The sequence below is a fragment of the Vanacampus margaritifer genome, chromosome 7 (genome assembly GCF_051991255.1).
Source record: "Vanacampus margaritifer isolate UIUO_Vmar chromosome 7, RoL_Vmar_1.0, whole genome shotgun sequence".
In the NCBI taxonomy this organism is placed as follows: Eukaryota; Metazoa; Chordata; class Actinopteri; order Syngnathiformes; family Syngnathidae; genus Vanacampus; species Vanacampus margaritifer.
Genome location: NC_135438.1, coordinates 1,989,690 through 2,010,081, shown reverse-complemented (window position 1 = coordinate 2,010,081; position 20,392 = coordinate 1,989,690). Strand labels below are relative to the sequence as shown.

Here is a 20,392-nt window from a genome sequence, read left to right as displayed (position 1 = left end):
GGCTTGGGTAGAATTTTAAACAGGGTTTAGGATTCCAAATGAGGGTTTGAAGCAAGGTCTATGGGTTCAAGTTTGGGTTTCAAACAGTGGTTCAGGAATTAAACTATGCTTTCAAGACTGAGCTCAGGTTTCAGAGATTAGGGTTTGAAGCCTGGGATTTTTAATCTAATGAGAGTTTTAAATGAGGGTTTCAAAGCTGGGTTGGAGTTTCAATTAGTAGTTAGGGTATAAAATGATGTTTTCATTCTTGGGCTCAGGTTGCTCAAGATTGGGGTTTCAAGCATGGATACGACATTTCAATGAGTTTCAAATTAGGGTTTAAAATCAGGTTTGAGGTTTCAAGGTGGACTTTCAAGCATGGGTTGAAATTTAAATTAGGGTTTCCAGACAAACTGCAAACTAGTGTCAAAGTTTCACACCTAAATTAATGGTTCAAGTTAGGGTTTTAAATTAGGGTTGTAAGACTTGGTTAGGGTAAGAGTGAGAGTTTCAAAGTAGGGATTCAAGACTGGGTTAGGGTTTCATGGTAAGCTTTCAAATGAGGTTTTCACACAATGGTAAATGGTTGAGTTTAGAATTTTTGAAAGAGGGTTTTAAGCCTAGCTTATGATTTTAAACCAGGGGTAAGATTTGCAAATTAGCATCTCAAGCCAGAGTTCAGGTTTAAAGTCAGAGTATAAAGCCTGGCTTGTGGTTTCAAACAAGAATGATGTTTTCAAAGTAGGGTTAAGCGCTCACGTAGTCGATCTCTTCATCCAGGTCCGCTCGCTCCTTGCGTGCGTTGACTTGTGGGAAAACATCAACAATCAGTCGGCCGTGGGGTCCTGGGGCCTTCCCGTTGCAGTCCCGGTGGTCCATCCCAACGCCGCTCCCTGTAGTCGAACCCCCTGTGACCGACCCCCTGCTCCTCTTCCCGGAGTCCACGTTGGCGTTGACGGGAGGCGGGCAGCCCCCTTGCCCTGCTTGCCCCGCTTGCCCCGCGGCCCGGAGAAGCTCCGGCAGCTCCAGGGACAGAGCCCGGCGGTCCCTCCTGGACAGCAGGAGTCTGGCCGTGGGAGGGCCGGGAGCGGGTGCAGGATGGTGCGGATGCGAGGGCCGAGAGAGCAGGGACTCCTGCTCGGCCGGTTGTGGGTACGAGTACGAGGTGCGGGTGCTGTGTACGCGGAGGCTACCGCCCATGAGAGGAGCCCCACCGAAGGCGTAATTCCTGCGGCCCAGGCTGTTGGAGCTGGACCTTGGCATGAGGTGAGAATCAACACGGGAGCTTTTGGCACCATTTTGTTTAATGAGGCTTTTCATTTGCAGGGTTGTTAAGCGCCGCCAAAGGTTTCCAATCATCGAGCAGTTTATGAGAGGATTAAAAATTCATGAAGGAAAATGGTGCACTAATTGTTTCTTACCTGCGGCTCCACACAGATTGAGGAGGGAATGGGCGCCCCCAGTTGTGGTAGTTGGAACTGCGACCATGTCGCTAAAAACGGAGACAAAATGGTGGTGACATTTCATGCTGGTCTAGAAACAGGATTTTTACACGACGCGTTTACACAGACTCCAATCTGGATCAGATCCGGTTCAGATCTGGATCAAGCTTTTCCTTTCTTATTCAGACACCTATGCCAACCGAGGTCCTTTCGAGCTCTGATTCTTTTTATTTTCTTCAGGTATTATTTTCAAGTATGCCAGCCAGTGGTTATCATAGACGATTTTCACTACTCAGCAAGATAATTTATCAGGAAATGAGGTCTGCTACCGCGGGTCGATCATTTCTGAATAAACAAGGCAGATGCAAACACGCCATTTGAAATGAGGCCGCCCTCAACACTGCGCCTTTTAAAATGCAAAACCCCGGCAAGTGGCATCCCTATTTTATTTTTTATTTTTTTTAAGGCAGTCGTGTTTGTCTCAGCGTGTCTAATCCTCTCAGCATGATGGACCTAATTATATGTTTTACCCTTCGCCAAGACGCGATCCTGAGCCGCTACCGTACGGCGGAAAGAGAAAATAATTCCGTGTAGCCGTCGCTATGGAAACAGTAATGAAGTGTGCAACACGGCAAGTTATGTCCCGTGTGTGTTAAAGTGTGTTTTAGACACCGCAAATTGCCGTCAGGATAATTTGTTACACAGTGTATGCCACAGGCGACAACTAATGCGACAGCAAAAACTCATTGCTGAAGAAGAACAAACAAGTCGCACATTTTTCCTTTTGATAAAAACTGTCGGTAATAAAAAAAATGATATTATTAACTCATTTACTCCCAGAAACGTAGAAATATGTTCTATTTTAAATATCACAAAAGATTAGTATTTATCTGTTTTTTCTGTTTATTTTTATTTTTTTAATGCTATAGCATACAGTTCTAATTTACAGTTCTGTTTTAAATATTACCCAAAATGTATTAATACGTCTTTGGTAATATTTAAAACAGAATGTATTTATATGGTTTTTTTTATGTTTATTTATACTCGAGCATACAGAAAACTTTGATGCAGTCTCTGAACTGAATAGAACGCTTGAAGCAAAAAACTTATGAATACGTCTTTGGGACCACGGTAATATTTAAAATAGAACATATTTATACGTCTTTGGGAGCAAATGGGATAATAACATCTTTCTTTTTATCAACGACATCGTTTTTATTAAAAGGAAAAATGTGCATCCTGTTGAGGTGTGAGATTACGCATCTCAGTCTAAAAATACTCAACTTTTTCTGTAAGAAATAAACAAAAAGCAAACGCATATCTCAGCAATGAGTTTTTGCTGTCGCCTGTGGCTTGCGGCATATAGTGTGTATCAAAAACGTATAAATGCGTCTTTGGTAATATTTAAAATAGAACGTATTGTACAGAAGACTTTGATGCAGCCTAACTGAACAAAACGCTTGGCAATGGTAGTTATTACAAAAACGGCCAGCAGGTGGCATCAGGGTATAAGAGATCAACCAACCATGTTGCAAAAAGTTGTTAAGCAGATTTGTGAATAATGATGAAACTTTGCTATATTCTGATGCTAATTGCTGCAAAACAGAAACACATAGAAATATACTTTTTTTCCTGACGAAAGAAGAGACTCTGTGGCGGGTTCCGTGTTTTTATAGCAAGAGAACACAATATTCTGTGGGCCTTGCAAAATCAGTCCAAATCCAGTAAAACAGCCGGGAGCGAAGGGGGTTGCTTCAGTCAAAACGTCTGTGACTGACTGAGCTAAGCGATGTTAAAATGTGACATGCACCCAATCTGCCCCCTAGTGGCCGTGAGTAGCATAATGATGACATCAGAGCAATCTGCTGACACGCTTATCTAAGAAGTGCTTGGCTCGTTATATCTTTAATGCCTATTATGTTAATATCAACTCACAGTTGAACTATTTACTGGATGCTAGAAAAATCAAGTACACAGCTGTGGAGCCTATTTCTGCTTGATGCGGAAGAAGGTCTAATCTGTCCAAAATGGGTTCTTTACTCTACGGTCTTAACTGGTTCCAACTAGATATGTGTGCCAGAGCGCAGATAGATAAGAAGATGCCGAGCCAGGAGGACTCGGGTCACAGTGACACAACGACCAATCTCAAGTCTGAGATATGTAAAAGCACACCTTTCCTCGACAAGACCGACATTATGTCTTTGATGAAAACATAACCCGTTGAGAAAACACAAGGCTGTTAGGTGTCGTTTGAATGTCAATTGAATAAGCTGCATTATTTAGCATTATTCATATAGCAAATGATGATGGTGTAAAATTGCGGTCACATATTTGGAATGATCATCCCATGACACCGTCTAATTAGGCTAACGTGCTATCAAGCAAAGCAGCTGCATATTTTCTTATTTGACTTGATGGGATGACGCATGGATCATCACGCAAACATCATCCATCCGTGCCTGACCTTCGGCGTGCCAGACGCGCGGCCAAATACCCACGCGGTGATTAAAAGCCGAGATTGCAGCGTGCGTCACAATGCAGCCGCGTTGTGATCAATTCGCCGAGTGTCAGATGAAGTCCAATTACGACGAGCAGCTGCTCACGTTTAATCATTCATAATTCACTCGTCTGTTGACGTCCGCGAGTCCCCGTCGAGATTTTGCTTGTTTTTCGGTGGTCCCTGGATGAGTTGAACTGGAAATGACTCGGGTCCGGAAGAGACATGGAACTTGTGTTCTTTCCGAAGGTGTGGGAAGATGCGGAAGGTGACGGCTGGCGAACGTACCAGCGAGAGCGAGCGCCTCTCCAGGCTGGCCTTCCCTCCGCTCATCACGCTGCTGTTTCGGGACTCGCCGGTGAAGCTCCGCCTCTCGGAGGAGTGCGAGCCTCCCCGGGACCCCGCCAGGGCACCCAGCTCCAGGTGACCGTTGGGCGTCAAGGTGCAGATTCTGGGGTCTGGGAAAGGAAATCCAAAAAGAGAGAACATGGCCGACTTTTTCCCAGACTTTTGCTAGTATGTCCAAAAAGCGTAAAATGTGAAAGGACTTTTGTGATCGCCACTTTTGAGGAAAAGATCACAAGAAAATATACAAAAACTAAAGAATGCAATTTTTGTAGGAAATATTTTAGGAATGCAAAACAAACAAAACAAATTTGCTTAATATTTTGACGTTGGTATAATTGAAAGTAGTTGATTTTACATAGACAAAATAGTAGGGCTGAGTATCGATTGTATTTTCCTCAATCAATTCGATTTCGATTCACAAGCGTTCAGTTCGATTCGATTTCGATGACCCCCTCAATAATTGTAAATATAAATGAAAAAGATTCAATCAGTTAGGTCTTTTTTTTTTGTCCAGAATGAATTTGATACATTTATTATTTTTCATGTTTCATATTTTTCATTCAATCTATTTTTCCCACTTGCTGTCGACTGCAGATGACGTCACCTGTGCTGAGGAAATCGGTAATGACCAATCATGGCTCAGTTTGCTGACCAAAACCCAGAAAACAAGTGAACCATGATTGGTCGTTACCGACTTCCTCAGCACAGGTGACGTCATCTGCAGTCGACAGCAAGTGGAAAAAATCGTTTTCAAAGGTATTTCTACATGAAAAATAATGACGTTATCAAATTCATCAAGTATTCCTTTAAATATCAAGAAAACAGTAAAAAAAAAAAAAAACTCCTCTGCATTCTATTTTCTCATAAATTTACGGGAAAACGACATTAAAACAATTGATTCATGGTTTTATGAATCAATGAATCACGAGTCGAAAAGGAAAATCGATTCCATATTGATGATTCGATTTTTTAAAACCCGGCCCTACAAAATAGTTTGGACCGTAATATTATTACACGGAATTCTGTGATGGACACAGGAATAAAAATCTCACCCGACAATTTTATGGAATCGTGCTTCTCGCTGTCGTCAAAGTTGGAGGAGGAGCGGTCGTCGTCGGAATAGGAGCGGTTGGCGTCGCCCTGGTGGTCACATGCGGAAGTGGAGAGGAGAGTTTGTCTTCTAACTAAACATGGAGTTGCGTGATGGAGGCAAACTTGTGAGCGGCGCGCGCAGGCGTGTCTCACCTCTGCCTGAAAGCCTTCCACCAAGATGGCCACCAGCAGGTTGAAGAGGACGTAATTGCCGAAGGTCATGAGGGCCACAAAGTAGAGCGCGGCCAGCGGCGACGTGGCCGCCATGCCGTTGTACAAGACCACGTTCCAGTCCTCCTGAGTCAGGATCTGCCACAACAGGGACGACAAGCTCTCTTTGATTATTTATTGCTTATCATGAATATTGAAAGTCGGCTTTGTCGGCGCCGACGAACTGGCGCGCCGTCTCAGTACCTGGAAGACGGTGACGATGGCCCACAGCAGCGAGTCGAAGTTCTTGCGGTCCGGCACCGTGTCCCCTTGCTCCGTCTTCAGGCTGAACTTGCAGCCAAAGATGTGCATCCCCAAAATGCTAGCGCACACAAAGCGCCACTCGTGGTTACCACACACGCATATCGCAAGACGGTTTCCGTTAGGCGGTGTGGCCCAAAAAATCGATTCTCTTCCAAGTTCAAGGACGTTCCCGTACACACTTCCTGGTTTGAAGTCGGAAAAGTCCGACTTCACACTTTCCTTGAATGCAGCATTAGTGTGTTTGTGAGAGACTGACAATAAGTATTGGGACATGAGGCCGTCCCACTTGAGCCCCTTACACAAAAATGGAAGGCTGCTTGCTAACTAGCTAACTAACTAGCTAACTAACTAACTAACTAACTTAATGGCAAACAATATGACTATAATAACTGTATACATGTCAGTATGTATAACTTGTCTAAATTTTATGTATATGTCTTTCTCACTGACTATCATGTACTTTAATGTAACCATGTTAACTAACTGACTCATTAATTTACTGGCAAACTATAACCAGTAACTACTATATAGTGTACTATTTAGTAAACGATATAGTTTTGTGTAATTACTTTATTTTCTGACTGACTGACTTGTACTTTTGATATAACCATGTTAACTAACTCACTCATTTACTGGCAAACTATAACTAGTAACTATAGTGTACTAGTATTTGGTAAACTATATCGTTTTTGTGTAATGACTTTCTTTTCTGACTGACTGACTAACTCAAGTACTTTTAATGTAACCATGTTAACTAACTCACTCACTCATTCACTGGCTAACTAACTATAACAACATACAGCGTGTATAATTATAGTTTTTGTGTGATTTCTTTACTAACCAACTGAAGGACTGACTGACCCAGTGACTAACTAACTTGAAAAAAACAAACATGTTAACTAACTCCCTGGCTAACAAAATACAGTGTAGAAGTCTGGTATAGTTTTTGCACAATGACTTTGCGAAACGACCGGCTGACATACTTTGAATGTAACCAGGTTAACTAACTCACTCATTTACTGGCTAACTATATACAGTATATATGTATACTGTACCTTGTATTGTTTTTTAGTAATTATTGCCTAGCAACAAGTGATCCATGTTCCGTTTTTTTTCTTTTTCACTGATCAATTGACTGATCACTTGATTGGCTTTGTCTTACCTGAAGATGAAAATGAAGAGCATGAGCAGCATGCAGAAGGTGGCCACGTTGTCCATGGTCTTCATGAGGACCACCAGTTGTCTCCTGAGAGCCGGCATGAACCGGACCAGTTTGAGGACCCGCAGCAGACGGAAGGTCCTCAGCACCGACAGGCCGCCGTCAGACTGGCCTACCAGCTCGCACACGCTGGACGCAAAAGACGGAGAGAATGCATACATTCGGGTGGCCGATGTTGACCTTTGACCTAAAACATACCCTAACCAAGACGCCAAACCCTCATTTGAAACTTCAATGTTGGCTCGTTTCAATCCTGAGTCTTGGTTAAAAAACATATTTGGCTAAAAATCCAAGCCATAAACTTGATTTGAAATTGTAACCACGTCTTGAAACTTTTTAAAACATTTTTAAACATCCAGGTCCTGCTATTCTTTGTTTGTTGAAACTAGGGCTAGGTTGATATGGCCCAAAAATAAAATGTCTTTTTTTTTTTAGTCATTCAGGACAATTACGATTTTCATCAATTTTAATCTAATAGACCCAACGAATGTTTATTTAAAGGTTGTCGTTTAATAAAAAATATTTGGATGTAACAGAATGTAAGAACAACAGCTTTTAATAATCCAGAAGACAAAATTCGATTTCACGATTTAGCAAATTTTCAACGATTCGATTTTCAAAATAACGATTAATCAAATTCATTCGATTTATCGAGTTGAATCCCTAACCTTGGCTTGAAAGACGAACCAGGTTAGACCAATTTCTGTTCTGGAAGAGGGCCTTGACCGATTAATCGACGGCCCAATTTAATTAGCTAACCATTTTAAAAAAATCGGCAGTATTTTTTTCCAGTTTTTTTAACACACTAATGACATTCACCACCCCGCGCCCCGCCCCCAAAAAATCGTCCCAAAAAAATGGCCCAAGTTAAATACTGTACTAAAGGACAAAATAATGTAAAACAGTCAATTGTTCTGCCAAAAGAAGTTATTTTAATGAATCGTTTAATTAAATTTTTATTCTGAAAAATATCAGAATCGATAAAAAAAAAAAAAAAAATCCATATTGGCATCTCCGTGTTAAAAAGTGAGACCTTTTAGTGTCCTTAAAAATCAGGGAAAAGCGGAATTGTTTGAAATCAGCAAAGCAAACGTGTGGTGAGCTGAACATGAAAGGTCGGCGCTCTTCTTCTCCCGGTTTATCCGGCGGCCATCAAAGGCTCCGCCTCCTTCATGGCAAGAGAATAGCGAGCACATTGAGGCCAGCCAAAAGCGGCAAATTGGAGATAAGGCGGCGATACGGACGCGCTCAATGGCGCGTGGCGGCCTCATTTGATTTCGCCGAGCTTTCGGGGGGGCTTTCATGTCTTTGATGGGGGGGGGGGGGGGCTCATCAAATGAATGGCGGCAAACAGGAAACGTATGAAAAGCACCTGAAGCCTGACAATAGACCAAAAGGGGTGTTTTGACGCCCTGGCATTCAAATGCTTGACAAGGTTTCATGCAGTGGGGAAAAAAAAAAAAAAAAAAAAAAGACGCAGTAGGAAGCGTTCGTACGCCAGGATGCTTCACGCATCGGCGCTTTTGAAGGTTTTGTCCTGATGTCGTTTCAAATGATTGTTTCAAGCAAAGCGGTCTTGGTTTCACAATGTGTGTTTGATACCCGAGAAGTCACTTGAAAGCCAAACCTCAACTTCAAAACCTCCTTCCAAGTTGAAGCCCAACCCAATAATTCAAAACCACAAACCCTTAATTGAAACCCTGATATGAAATCTAAACCTTCATTTGAGTCTTTTTGGCCCCAAAATGGATCTGCTAATATTTGCTTCCAACCCACATTTGAAACTCTTGCTCTAGTTTAAATCCAAAACCCTGACTTGAAACCCTAACTTACAAATCTTAAAGTTAACTACAAACCCACATTTTAAACCAAACCCTGACTCGAAACCCTAATTTGACACTAGTTTCCACCCCTAATTTGAAAAGCACTATATAAATCTGATGCATTATTATTATTACTATTACTATTATTATTATTACTATTATTATTATTATTACAATTATTATTATTATTATTATTACAATTATTATTATTATAATTATTATTATTATTATTACTATTATTATTATTATTATTACTATTACTATTATTATTATTACTAATACTATTATTATTATTATTACTATTATTATTATTACTATTATTACTACTATTATTATTATTATTATTATTACTATTATTATTATTATTACTATTATTATTATTATTACTATTATTACTATTACTATTACTATTATTATTATTATCATTACTATTATTATTATTATTATCATCATTATTATTATTATCATTATTATTATTATTATTATTATTACTATTATTATTATTATTATTATTACTATTATTATTATTACTATTATTGTTACTATTACTATTATTATTATTACTATTATTATTATTATTACTATTATTATTATTATTATTATTACTATTATCATTACTATTATTATTATTATTATTATTATCATTATTATTATTATTATTTGAAATCCTCGTTTGAAACGGGCTCAATCCCCAAACCTAATTTAGCTTCAAACTCAAATTGAAAAACCCAAAGTTTGTTTTGAAAGCACAAAACTTTGCTTGGTGACTCTCCTTTGAAAGCGTAACCCTGACTTGCAACCCTAATTTGAGACACAAATCTTGGTTTGAAACCCTCATTTGACACCATAACACCAACTCCAAATTTAAGAAAACTTTGTTAACTTTTTTCTTTGAACTAGTTTCAAGCTTTAAAGCTTCATTTGAAACCCCAACATTGGCTTGAAATCTGAATTTCCCGCCATAACATTGACTCAAAACCCTACTCCTTTTATTCAACACTCATTTGAACCCAAATGAAAAAACCCTCACACGGTCTTCATGACGTCAGCTGAAAGCGAGCCCCTAGTTTGCCCAATGAACCACATGCTGCGTCACCGAGCCATCCCGCTAAGGTGTGTGGCCTGACCTGATGATGACGATGACGCCATCAAAGACGTTGTAGGGGTTCCTCAGGTAGCTGAAGGAGCCGAAGGCGGTGAGCTTGAGGATCATCTCCAGGGAGAACATGCTGGTGAAGACGATGTTGCAGATCTCCAGGACGTTGGTCAGCTCCTCGGGCTGGACGCAAACAAGCAAACGCGTCCGTCTGGGATCAAAGCGTGTTCGAAAACCGCACGAAAACCGGTGGACATTTGGTTAGCCTCATTCTGGATAGCAACTGAAATTGAAGGAAAACGAACTTTGGCTTGAAGCCTAATTCATACTCTATGCTTTCATTTTCAAATCCAGACTAAAGCTTTAATCCATAAAAAAAAAAAAAAAAAAAGAAAACTTAATTTGAAAAACTAATCATTGCGGCAAAACCTAACTACAGATCCTAATTTAAATTTAAAACTTAATTTGAAACACGGGCTTTCATTTGAAATCCTGTCCTTGGTTGAAACCCGAACCCAGTCTTGAAACATTCACCTTTGCTTCAAATCTCTAAAATCGAACCCGAGTTTGAAACCTTAACCCTTGATTAAAAACTGAGCCTAACCCTGGATAGCAACTGAAATTGAAGGAAAACCGTCATTCATACTTTATACTTTCATTTTGAAATCCTGACTTTGGTTTCAAGCTATGAAAAAATAAAGATTGCTGATTTCCCGTCTGGCGTCATCGCACGATCCCTCTTTCATCCCGTTTCATCCAACTTTCATCCCGATTCATCCCGTTTCATCCTGCTTTCATCCCTCTTTCATCCCACTTTCATCCCACTTTCATCCTGCTTTCATCCCGAATCATCCCAATTTCATCCCGTTTCATCCTGTTTTCATCCCGTTTCATCTCGCTTCATCCCACTTTCATCCCGTTTCATCCTGCTTTCATCCCGTTCATCCCAGTTTCATCCCGATTTCATCCCACTTTCATCCCGGGTTCATCGCTGCAACGCACTCGTCACGCCGCATGAATAATTCTTGGGCTTCTACGAGGAAGACTAACGCAATTTACAGGACGCAACGCTTACGACAGGCGACCAATCCCGCTTTTTGAGCCGGTAATTGCCACGGCAGGAAAGATCCCGGCAGCGTTTGGCACTCGTAAGCCTGACATTTACGATGTCTTCTTGCAGAATGTCACCACCGCTTTTAATATTGATCCCAAAAAAAAGACATATTTTAACTCCGGGGTGATTTTTTTTATTATTATTATTTATTTTTAAATTTACTGGCTTAGGATGGAAATGTGAGTCAGAGATACCAAAAAAATGAAATGGATCAGTCTTGTTGCATTGCATCATGTCGTGTCGTATGAAATGATGTCAAACGTCACACATTGTAATCGGAGTGAAACGTTTTGCAATTCCAGTCAGTCGTATCGAAATTGATGTTAATTGTATCATTGAACTTTTGAGGAGAAAATAAAAGTTAATTAGCCGGGATATAATGTATTCTAATTGGAGTCAATCTTATTCTATTGTAAGTGAAGTAAATACGATCCTAATTGGAGCAAATTACACCATAATTAGAATCGTAATTTGTGTGAATCATATTAAAAACAAAGTGAGTCATATTGTTATTGGACCGTATTGTACCATAACTGGAGTGAATCGAATTAATTTTTAACTGGTGTGAATTGTGTCATATAATTGAATTGAATTGGATTGTAATTGGTGTCAATCGAATCCAATTGTAACTGGCTTGGATCGTATCATAATTGGAGTGAATCATCAAAAAATGAAGTGGATCGCATTGGAATTGAAAAAAATCGTATCTCAAATGGAAGGAATTAGATCAAATTGTAATTGGAGGGAATCATTTTGCATTTTGATTGGAAAGGAATCATAATGTCAATGGAGTGAATCCTCTCATATAATACAGTAGAATAAATGAATCGTATTGTATTTATTATAAATGGAGTGACTGCAATCAGTTCCTAGTTGAAGTGAATTGAATCGTAATTAAGTTAAGTAAAACCTATTGTAATTGAATTGAATCGCAACATAATTGGAGCAAATCATTTGAGTGAATCGCAGAAATTTGAGCGAATCACATCGTAAATGAAGCTAATCGTATCCTAGCTGGAAGGAATCGATTCATATTGTAAGAATACATTTTGATCGGATGGAATTACATCGTAATTTAAAGCAATCGCAAGGTAAACGGAGTGAATCCAATCATATCATAATTCAAGTGAATCCTAACCGTAATCGGAGTGAATCATATTGCAATGGGAGAGAATCGGATCGTAATTGGAGTGAATCACATGGTCGAATCGTCTTGCATCATAATTGAAGCGAGTCCAATCATAATCGGAGTGAATCATATTACAATGGGAGAGAATCGGACCGTAATTGGAGCGAGTCATTTGGTCGAAAGTGTGTTTTTCTAGTCTGGCATGAGGGCAACAGCCACCGCCACAGCGTTTGGTCTCCGGGGCGACACAGGTGCCGAGTCCGATTGGGCCAGCGCTTCGCCACTTCAAACGCACCCACAGCAAGTTTGGGAGCGAGCGCGCAGCCTACTCCGTGTCGTCCCCATTAAAGCGAGTGGCGCTGAGCCGTCGTGGGACTATTTTTAGCCGTCTCCGAGATGAGAGACGAGAGCGAGGGGGCGCCGGCGTGTATCGAGCGCCGGAGATGTCGATGGAAAGACAAAGCGGGGACGGGAAACGGGAGGTAAAAGGAAAACAAAAGATGCCAAAAGTCACATCGCCGCTGCCGGGAGAAGAAAGTGAAGTGGGAGCTACACAAGGACATTGAACCCGAGTCAGATTATTGTGGATTTCCCCACTTCTACATAACAGCTTCAAACAACAAACTGTATGTAGGAATGGAGCAAACGATTATTAGGGGTGTGCCCAAAAAATCGATTCTCATAAGAATCACGGTTCTCATTTAGTACGATTCAGAATCGAATGTCCCAAAATCGATTTTATTTAAATTATTTTATACTGTCTTGCCTTTGTCTGTGTGTGCCTTTATTTGGAGCGCTGTTCATGTTGTACCCGGTTTGGCCACTGAGGGGCAGTGTGGTTCCACGCGGTCTAATACACTGTTAAGTTGTAGCCACATTAGAGAGTAGAAGGAAAAAGTCCCGATCAAGTTATTCCAATAAAAGTTACTTTTTTCAGCGTGGAGCCGTTCTTTTGAGTGATAAAAGTGCCGCCAGTAGCGCGCTAATTAGCATTAGCGAGTCAGACTGGAGTAGATCAATACGATTTCTTGAACATCGATAGATTGAAGCAAAAATGATTGTCAATCAAATCATTTTGAAAAAAAAAAAAAAAAAAAAATAAATCATCAATCAGCTTAATGGAAAATCGATTCTGAATCGAATCGCAGACCCAAAAATCGGAATCGAATCAAATCGTGAGACATTCAAAGATTCCCACCCCTAACGATGATGGTTTATTATTGTTGTATGTGTTAATCGAATCACGTAATCGGCATCGAAAAGCGACCCAATCATAACCCCTGACACTATTTTGCCTAACCTCAAACCTAACTTGAAACCACACTAGACCAAAACAAACCCCAATCCTAACCCCGCCCCTCGCAACACGTACCCCAACCTGGCCACGATTGCAACATGTCAATCAAAAGTGAACAAGTCCGTTTTTGTAAATTGTGTCCGCAGTGAAGTCCTGGCAAATCGCGCAGGTTCAAAAAGCACCGAAACAAACTCAAGCGAGCGCCTTTAAGTGTGTTAGTAGGACACGAGGACGGAAGACGGAAGACGCCAGCGAGTGAAGGAGAAAGTGTGGCACACATTTAGAAATGAAAAAGAATTCATGAATGCAAAAATGGATGCGAGTGAGCTTGCAAAGTCAGAGAAGAGAAAAAGAATGCGCGTGCATTTGTGGCGAGTTGCTCCATACTTGTTGTGATGGTTTTCCGATTCTCCTCAGGACGGTTCAGCAATTGACATTTTGTGGACACGTGCAAAAGTTGCATAGTCAAGTCCAGACATTTTGGGACGTGGACAAAATTGTCATCTTTTTGAAATGAAATCAACAAGATGCGCTTTAACTGCAAACGGAATCATTTGAGAATATTTTAAAGCAAATCGGTGGAAAAAATGACGGCAATTTGTACAAGGCGCCGCGAACTTGTTAATGATTGTGACTGATAGGTCGTCAACTAGCGTCCAAAAAAAGATGAGGATTGTGTTGATGTCACAATATTTATGGGCTTCAAGAAAAGAAATGTTTTGAAGAAAAATTTAAATTTCAAGAATCTTTTTTTTTTTGGTTGAAGCAATATATTCAAAGTATATTGATGAGGAAAAAAATGGTATACTTTGTAGAAAAAGATTTGCATTTGCAAAAAAAAGAGTTTTACAGTATATTAAATGTAAAAAAAAAAAAAAAGCTGTACCTTAAATAATACATTCAATTTCGATTACATTTTCTAAAAATAAAAGTTGTACATTTTCCAGTAAGAAATGTGTATTTTGACAAAAAAAAGTAACAAAAAATAAAACTAAATGCATAAAAGTTTGAAAGTCAAAATTTTAAAGAATTACATTTTCCAGAGGAAAGGAGTACATTTTGGAGAAGAAGTCATATGAGTTGGATTAAGCCCCCCCCCCCCAAAAAAAGGGAGTGCATTTCAAGAAAATAAAGTTATAATGTAAAATATGATTAAAAATATATATATTTTCTGAGAATTTTTGGGGTAAAAAGACATTATATTGGAAAAAAAAAGAGTATACGTTAAAGAAAAAAAAGTACCACAACACATTTACACTGTTTTCAAAAAAAATACATTGTAAATTCTACAATATTTTTCAAAAACAGTCCTACATTTGCAAGATTGTTTCTAATGATCTTTTACATAACAGCATCATTTCAAGAAAAATATAATTTGAGAAAAAACATTATATTGTAAAAAAAAAAAAAAGTGAATTCAAAAAATAATAGTTGAAAAGAATATTTAATAAGAAAAAAAAGCAGTTCACCTGCTGATGATGCTCGATGCCCATACTGATGGTGTTGATGAGGATGGCCATCATGATGCCTCTGTTGAAGTACTTGCTCTCCACGATGGCCCACAGCTTGGTCCTGGTGTCGTCCCACAGCCTCCCGCAGCGCTCGCCCGCGCCCTCGCCGGCGTGTGGTCCGCCTGCCGCCTTGCCCGAGTCCCCCGCGCAGCCCTCCGCCCCGTCTCCCTCGCCCGCCACAGGTGCAACCCCGTCGGTGAGCGCCGGGGCGTCGCCCGAGGGGGCGCGGCTGGCTTTGTTAGGGTGGCGGCAAGTTGGGCCTGTTGGGAGGAAAATAGCATTTAGAGGATCATAAAAATACAAAAAAAAAAGAAATAAAGAGGATTATAAAAATACAAAAAAAAAAAAAAAAGAAATAAAGAGGATTATAAAAATACAAAAAAAAAAATTTTTAATAAAGAGGATTATAAAAATACAAAAAAAAATAATGAAAAAAATAAAGAGGATCATAAAAATACAAAAATAAATAAATAAAGAGGATTATAAAAATACAAAAAAAAATAAAAATAAATAAAGAGGATCATAAAAATACAAAAAAAAAAGAAATAAAGAGGATTATAAAAATACACAAAAAAATGAAATAAAGAGGATTATAAAAATACCAATAAATAAAGAGGATCATAAAAATACAAAAAAAAAAGAAATAAAGAGGATTATAAAAATACAAAAAAAAAAAAAAAAGAAATAAAGTGGATTATAAAAATACAAAAAAAAAAAATTTTAATAAAGAGGATTATAAAAATACAAAAAAAAATAATGAAAAAAATAAAGAGGATCATAAAAATACAAAAATAAATAAATAAAGAGGATTATAAAAATACAAAAAAAAATAAAAATAAATAAAGAGGATCATAAAAATACAAAAAAAAAAGAAATAAAGAGGATTATAAAAATACACAAAAAAATGAAATAAAGAGGATTATAAAAATACCAATAAATAAAGAGGATCATAAAAATACAAAAAAAAAATAAATAAAGAGGATTATAAAAATACAAAAAAATAAATAAAAATAAAGAGGATTATAAAAATACAAAAAAAAGAAAGAAAGAGGATTATAAAAATACAAAAATACAAAAAAATGAAATAGAGGATTATAAAAATACAAAAAAAAGAAATAAAGAGGATTATAAAAATACCAAAAAAATAAATAAAGAGGATTATAAAAATACAAAAAAAAAGAAATAAAGAGGATTATAAAAATACAAAAAAAAAATTTAAGAGGATTATAAAAATATTTAAAAAAAAATAAAAAAAATAAATAGGATTATAAAAATACAAAAAAATGAAATAAAGAGGATTATAAAAATACAAAAAAAAGAAGAATAATGAAATAAAGAGGATTATAAATCAAGGGTGTCAAAATGAGTGTGCACCATTTTTTTTATTTTTTTTTTTAAATATGTGATAAATGACCGCCCTTTACTTTGAAAGTCTGTAGACTGGGGGAATTAAGCAGCAATACATTTCGAAATAATGCATATATTTGTGGAGACTGGGGTTCAAGCTGGATTTTACACTTTTAAAAAGTGCAGAATTTCACAAGTGACTCTATGTTAAAGATTAGATCGCTCTTAATATGAAAAGAAAAATGCACAGAGATGTCACCAATGTCTGACAAATGCAAATATGCCATCTAGTGGCAGAAAATGCCCTCAAGACAAATCAATATCGCTCATTTTTTACAGTACTGTTTAATTGCTTGACACCCCTAATAAATATTTTTCAAAAAAAAAATCGACTTTAATACTTTTTCTTTTTAACAAAGTATTCATAAAAATGTTTTTGTATTCTTATCAAAGCTAGCACATCATATACTGTACAATTTGCACTCACCCGGTGTCAAAACGGCCGAGCGCTCCCGACCGCCCCTCCCGTTGGCCTTGCGCCCCCTAGCGTCGGCGGCGCGCCGGCCCCGCCCCACGCCGCCGAACCCCCGGGGTTTCCCGCGCAGGGCGTTGAAGAGGGCGAGCGCCTGCCGGCGGCTCTTGCGGATGAGGTGGCAGAGCAGCTGGAAGAGCGCCTCGTAGCAGTCGCCGGGCTCGCTGGCCAGCGTGGACGAGGACGAGCACCGCGCTCGCTGCTCCTGCATCAGCTGGTGCTCGCGCTGCTTGGTCTCCGAGAACTGCGTGGCGATCACCACCAGGCACAGGTTGATCATGAAGAACGAGCCCACCTGCGAGATCACGCGCGCGGCGTGAAAATCAGGACTTGGCAACATGACAAGAAAATGCCGTTTTTGTGTTTCTTTCGCAAGCTTTTATTAGCAATTTGTGTCGTTGCTGTTTTTTTTTTTTTGGGAGAGCTCAGTATTGTTCATTCGGTAATTTTACCAATTTGACATGTCGTCATCATTGCTCTCTCTTTGTTTCTTGTATGTGTGTGTGCGTGCGAGCGTGTGTGTATTCATTAGTTCACCTAAAACCTTATTAAAAAAATCCCATACCGTTCACCTAAACCGAACACTTCCAGCCAGAGTCGTGAGGCCGTCAGGAGACCCGAGGAAGGACCAAAGAAAACAAAAGGAATTACTGTTTTCATCATCAAACCTCATTTCAATTCATTGTGTATGTGGCGGGACCGCAGAATGGAGCCTTTTTGGGCGGCACGGACCGAACGGCGTGAAATTACCGGCAAGAGCTTCCAATTAGTGAAGAGCTGTTGGAGTGGTTTTGGCGGACTTAGCATTAAGCTATTACGCCTTTTTTTTTTTCTCTGCTGCTTGTGACCAAGTCAGGACTTCACCTTTTCCAGATGCGGCCGAATCAGCAGCAAAATCTCCTTTTTTTTTTTTTTTTTACTTCCTGGTAAGCTACTGCGTTAGCACTTCCAAATTTGGGCACGTAGCAAATTGGTCATTGGTGTTGCCGCCCAACTCTTTAACAATGAGTGAGTGCAGTGTGAAAGGGGATTCACATGCAAGGCCTTTTTGCCCAGGATGAAAAAAAGTGCCTTCATAAATCAAGACTAAAATGAACAAAACAACGCTCTCAACGTCTAACTGAGAAATCAATACAAATCCCACAAAGTAATCAACTTCATTATATGCTTAGCAGTGTGACTGCAAAAAACGGATTTATGGTGCGCGTGTGTGTGCGTGCGTGCGCCTGACGAAAACACACGCAATCTTCTGCCGTTTGCTCGGCCTCGGCAAAGCGATATCATGAATATGATTTGTCATCGTGACGATGACGAGACGCGCCTGACGAGCTTCAGTGAGTCAATCGAGATTGAGAGGAAAAAAGAGAGAGAGGGAAAAATAATGAAATGAAATAATAAAGCGCCGTTGCCACATACTTGGAAAAAGAAAAATCGAAATGTAAATAAAACACAAAATAAAATAAAGTTGAATGAAAATGACATAAATAAAAGTGACGAGACTGTTGCCTGTGCAGGCTAATGAATATGAATGTGTCATGAACATAGCGGTTAGCATATTAGCATGCTGAATAGATGGATTTAAAAACAAAACAAAATCCTTACAAGTGTAAGAAAACTGATGAATGGATCAAATAAATGACAATTATTTTTTTAAAGAATCAATATCAATAACTAATAACCCCAAACACTAAAATACCAATTGCAAAAAATGGTGTCATGACGTCAATATTGATTGACAAAAAAAAAAGTAAAACAAACATTCGTCACCGGGCTTTGAATTCACTTGGTTAGACATCATTTGTAGTCCCGCATCGTCCCAATACTTTTGTCCAAATCTTCCGCGTCTTTCCCAGTATGATTACGCGCCGCGCTCTTTATATTTGCCCAGAGACCAAACACCTGCGGAGCTCTTTAATTGCTTTTAACGGCCTAATCGGATCAGGGCCGGCTAACTATTCCCACGGTTGCAAGCGTGATCGCGAGCTTCCTTGTTTGCACTTCATAGCCACGAAAAGTGCCCTTTACGAGACATTCATCAAAGTGACTGACTCGCGGTTAAAAGGTGATTAGCAGGCCGGACGTCCAGCGAGATTCTTTCCAATTAACGCGTCTGCTTGAAGATCAAAGCGGTATGAGGGCATCCCATTGGTACATCTCCGTCCTTCCATCCTTCCTTTTGAGTCATCCATCCATCCTTCATCATCACTAGTCTTCATCATCTCTGCCCTGCTTGGCACCTTTCATCCCCCCTCACCCCCCCCCCTTCCATTTTCCAGGCCATTTCATCTTTCTCTCCCCCCCCCCCCCCCCGCCCCATAGCATTCCCAACGAGCTGCAAAGCTGCCCGACTCATCAGGATGCCACCTATAGATGTAACCTATGCATATATAATCACAAGTTATTATGGAGAGAGGATTGCAGCGGTTGATTCAGTGGTACATTTAATCTTGAGCGGGACCGGCGACGGGAAAAGCTTCGATCCGCTCTGAGCCTCTCCGTAGTCCTCTGAACCTCCAGTAGGGGTGACGCGGGGAGCTTGAAGAGACTGTTGAGTTTGGAAGATACCAGGGAAGCGTGTTCAACAAACACCCAGACGAACCCTGAACAGCCAGTTGACATCAACTGAGAGCGGAAACTCTGCGTTTTGGGTTCCAGGACAGCTGATTTGAGTCGTTTCGCCTGCCGTTGCCACGACACTAGAAAGACCACATCAATGGAGCCCCGATTCGTTGAGTCCCCGTAGCAACGGGGAAGCGCAGCGCGCGGCGCCGCCCTCTGCTTGCACGTTTTTGTTGTTTTTTTGGTGACCCCTCTCAACTGAAAATCGTAACGCGATCATATGGCGAATTTGAACATCTCATTTAGACGGCAGCGGCTCCCCGTAGAGGAAGGAGACGTGGGAGAACGTTGCCGCTCGGGTGTCGGGTCAATGCGTAAAATATATATGTAGTCCTTTGCAATCCCAATAATAACTCAAGGTGAAATCTAAAAACATGATATGTCTGGTCGGTGCTGGCTTTCACTTTCCTTTCTTTTCTTTGATCCTTCCTCGGGTCTCCTGACAACCTCACGACTCGAGCTGGATTCTGAAGTATTCGGTTTAGGTGAACGGTGTGGGATTTTTAACAGGTTTTAGGTGAATTCATGAGGACACACTCACGCACACGCACACACCAAAAAAAGAAAAAGAGAAAAAAAAGAGAGAGAGAGAGAGAGAGAGCAATGATGATGACATGTCAAATCGGTAAGATTACCGATTGAACAATACTGAGCTCTCTCTTGAAAAATAACAAAACAATTAAAAACAAAAGCTATCGAAGAGCCAGATAAGTTCGTCAAGTTAGAGTCGTTCGATGCTTTCGATGAGCTAGCAGTCAGCGGAGTTAGAACACTTTGATGAGATGCAGAGTTAGTTGAGTTAGAACAGTTAGAGGACTTAGCGGTGCGTCAATTGAAGGAGTTAGTCAGCCTTGAGATGTTTCTGCCATTAGC

At 39.8% G+C, this 20,392-nt stretch overlaps 1 protein-coding gene across 8 annotated transcripts in view; it reads right to left on the bottom strand.

Annotated features, from left to right (window-relative positions):
- cacna1ib (calcium voltage-gated channel subunit alpha1 Ib) overlaps positions 1–20,392 on the bottom strand; it is a 136,381-nt gene that overhangs the window by 33,341 nt on the left and 82,648 nt on the right. For all 8 annotated transcript variants that reach the window (XM_077569871.1, XM_077569872.1, XM_077569877.1 and 5 more), the window contains 10 exons: positions 16,856–17,195; positions 14,980–15,281; positions 10,002–10,153; positions 6,995–7,180; positions 5,773–5,890; positions 5,512–5,667; positions 5,319–5,406; positions 4,207–4,376; positions 1,401–1,471; positions 739–1,234 (listed from right to left, as the gene is read on the bottom strand). In XM_077569871.1, the coding sequence (XP_077425997.1) occupies positions 739–1,234; positions 1,401–1,471; positions 4,207–4,376; positions 5,319–5,406; positions 5,512–5,667; positions 5,773–5,890; positions 6,995–7,180; positions 10,002–10,153; positions 14,980–15,281; positions 16,856–17,195 (2,079 nt within the window). The remainder of the gene's footprint in view (positions 1–738; positions 1,235–1,400; positions 1,472–4,206; positions 4,377–5,318; positions 5,407–5,511; positions 5,668–5,772; positions 5,891–6,994; positions 7,181–10,001; positions 10,154–14,979; positions 15,282–16,855; positions 17,196–20,392) is intronic.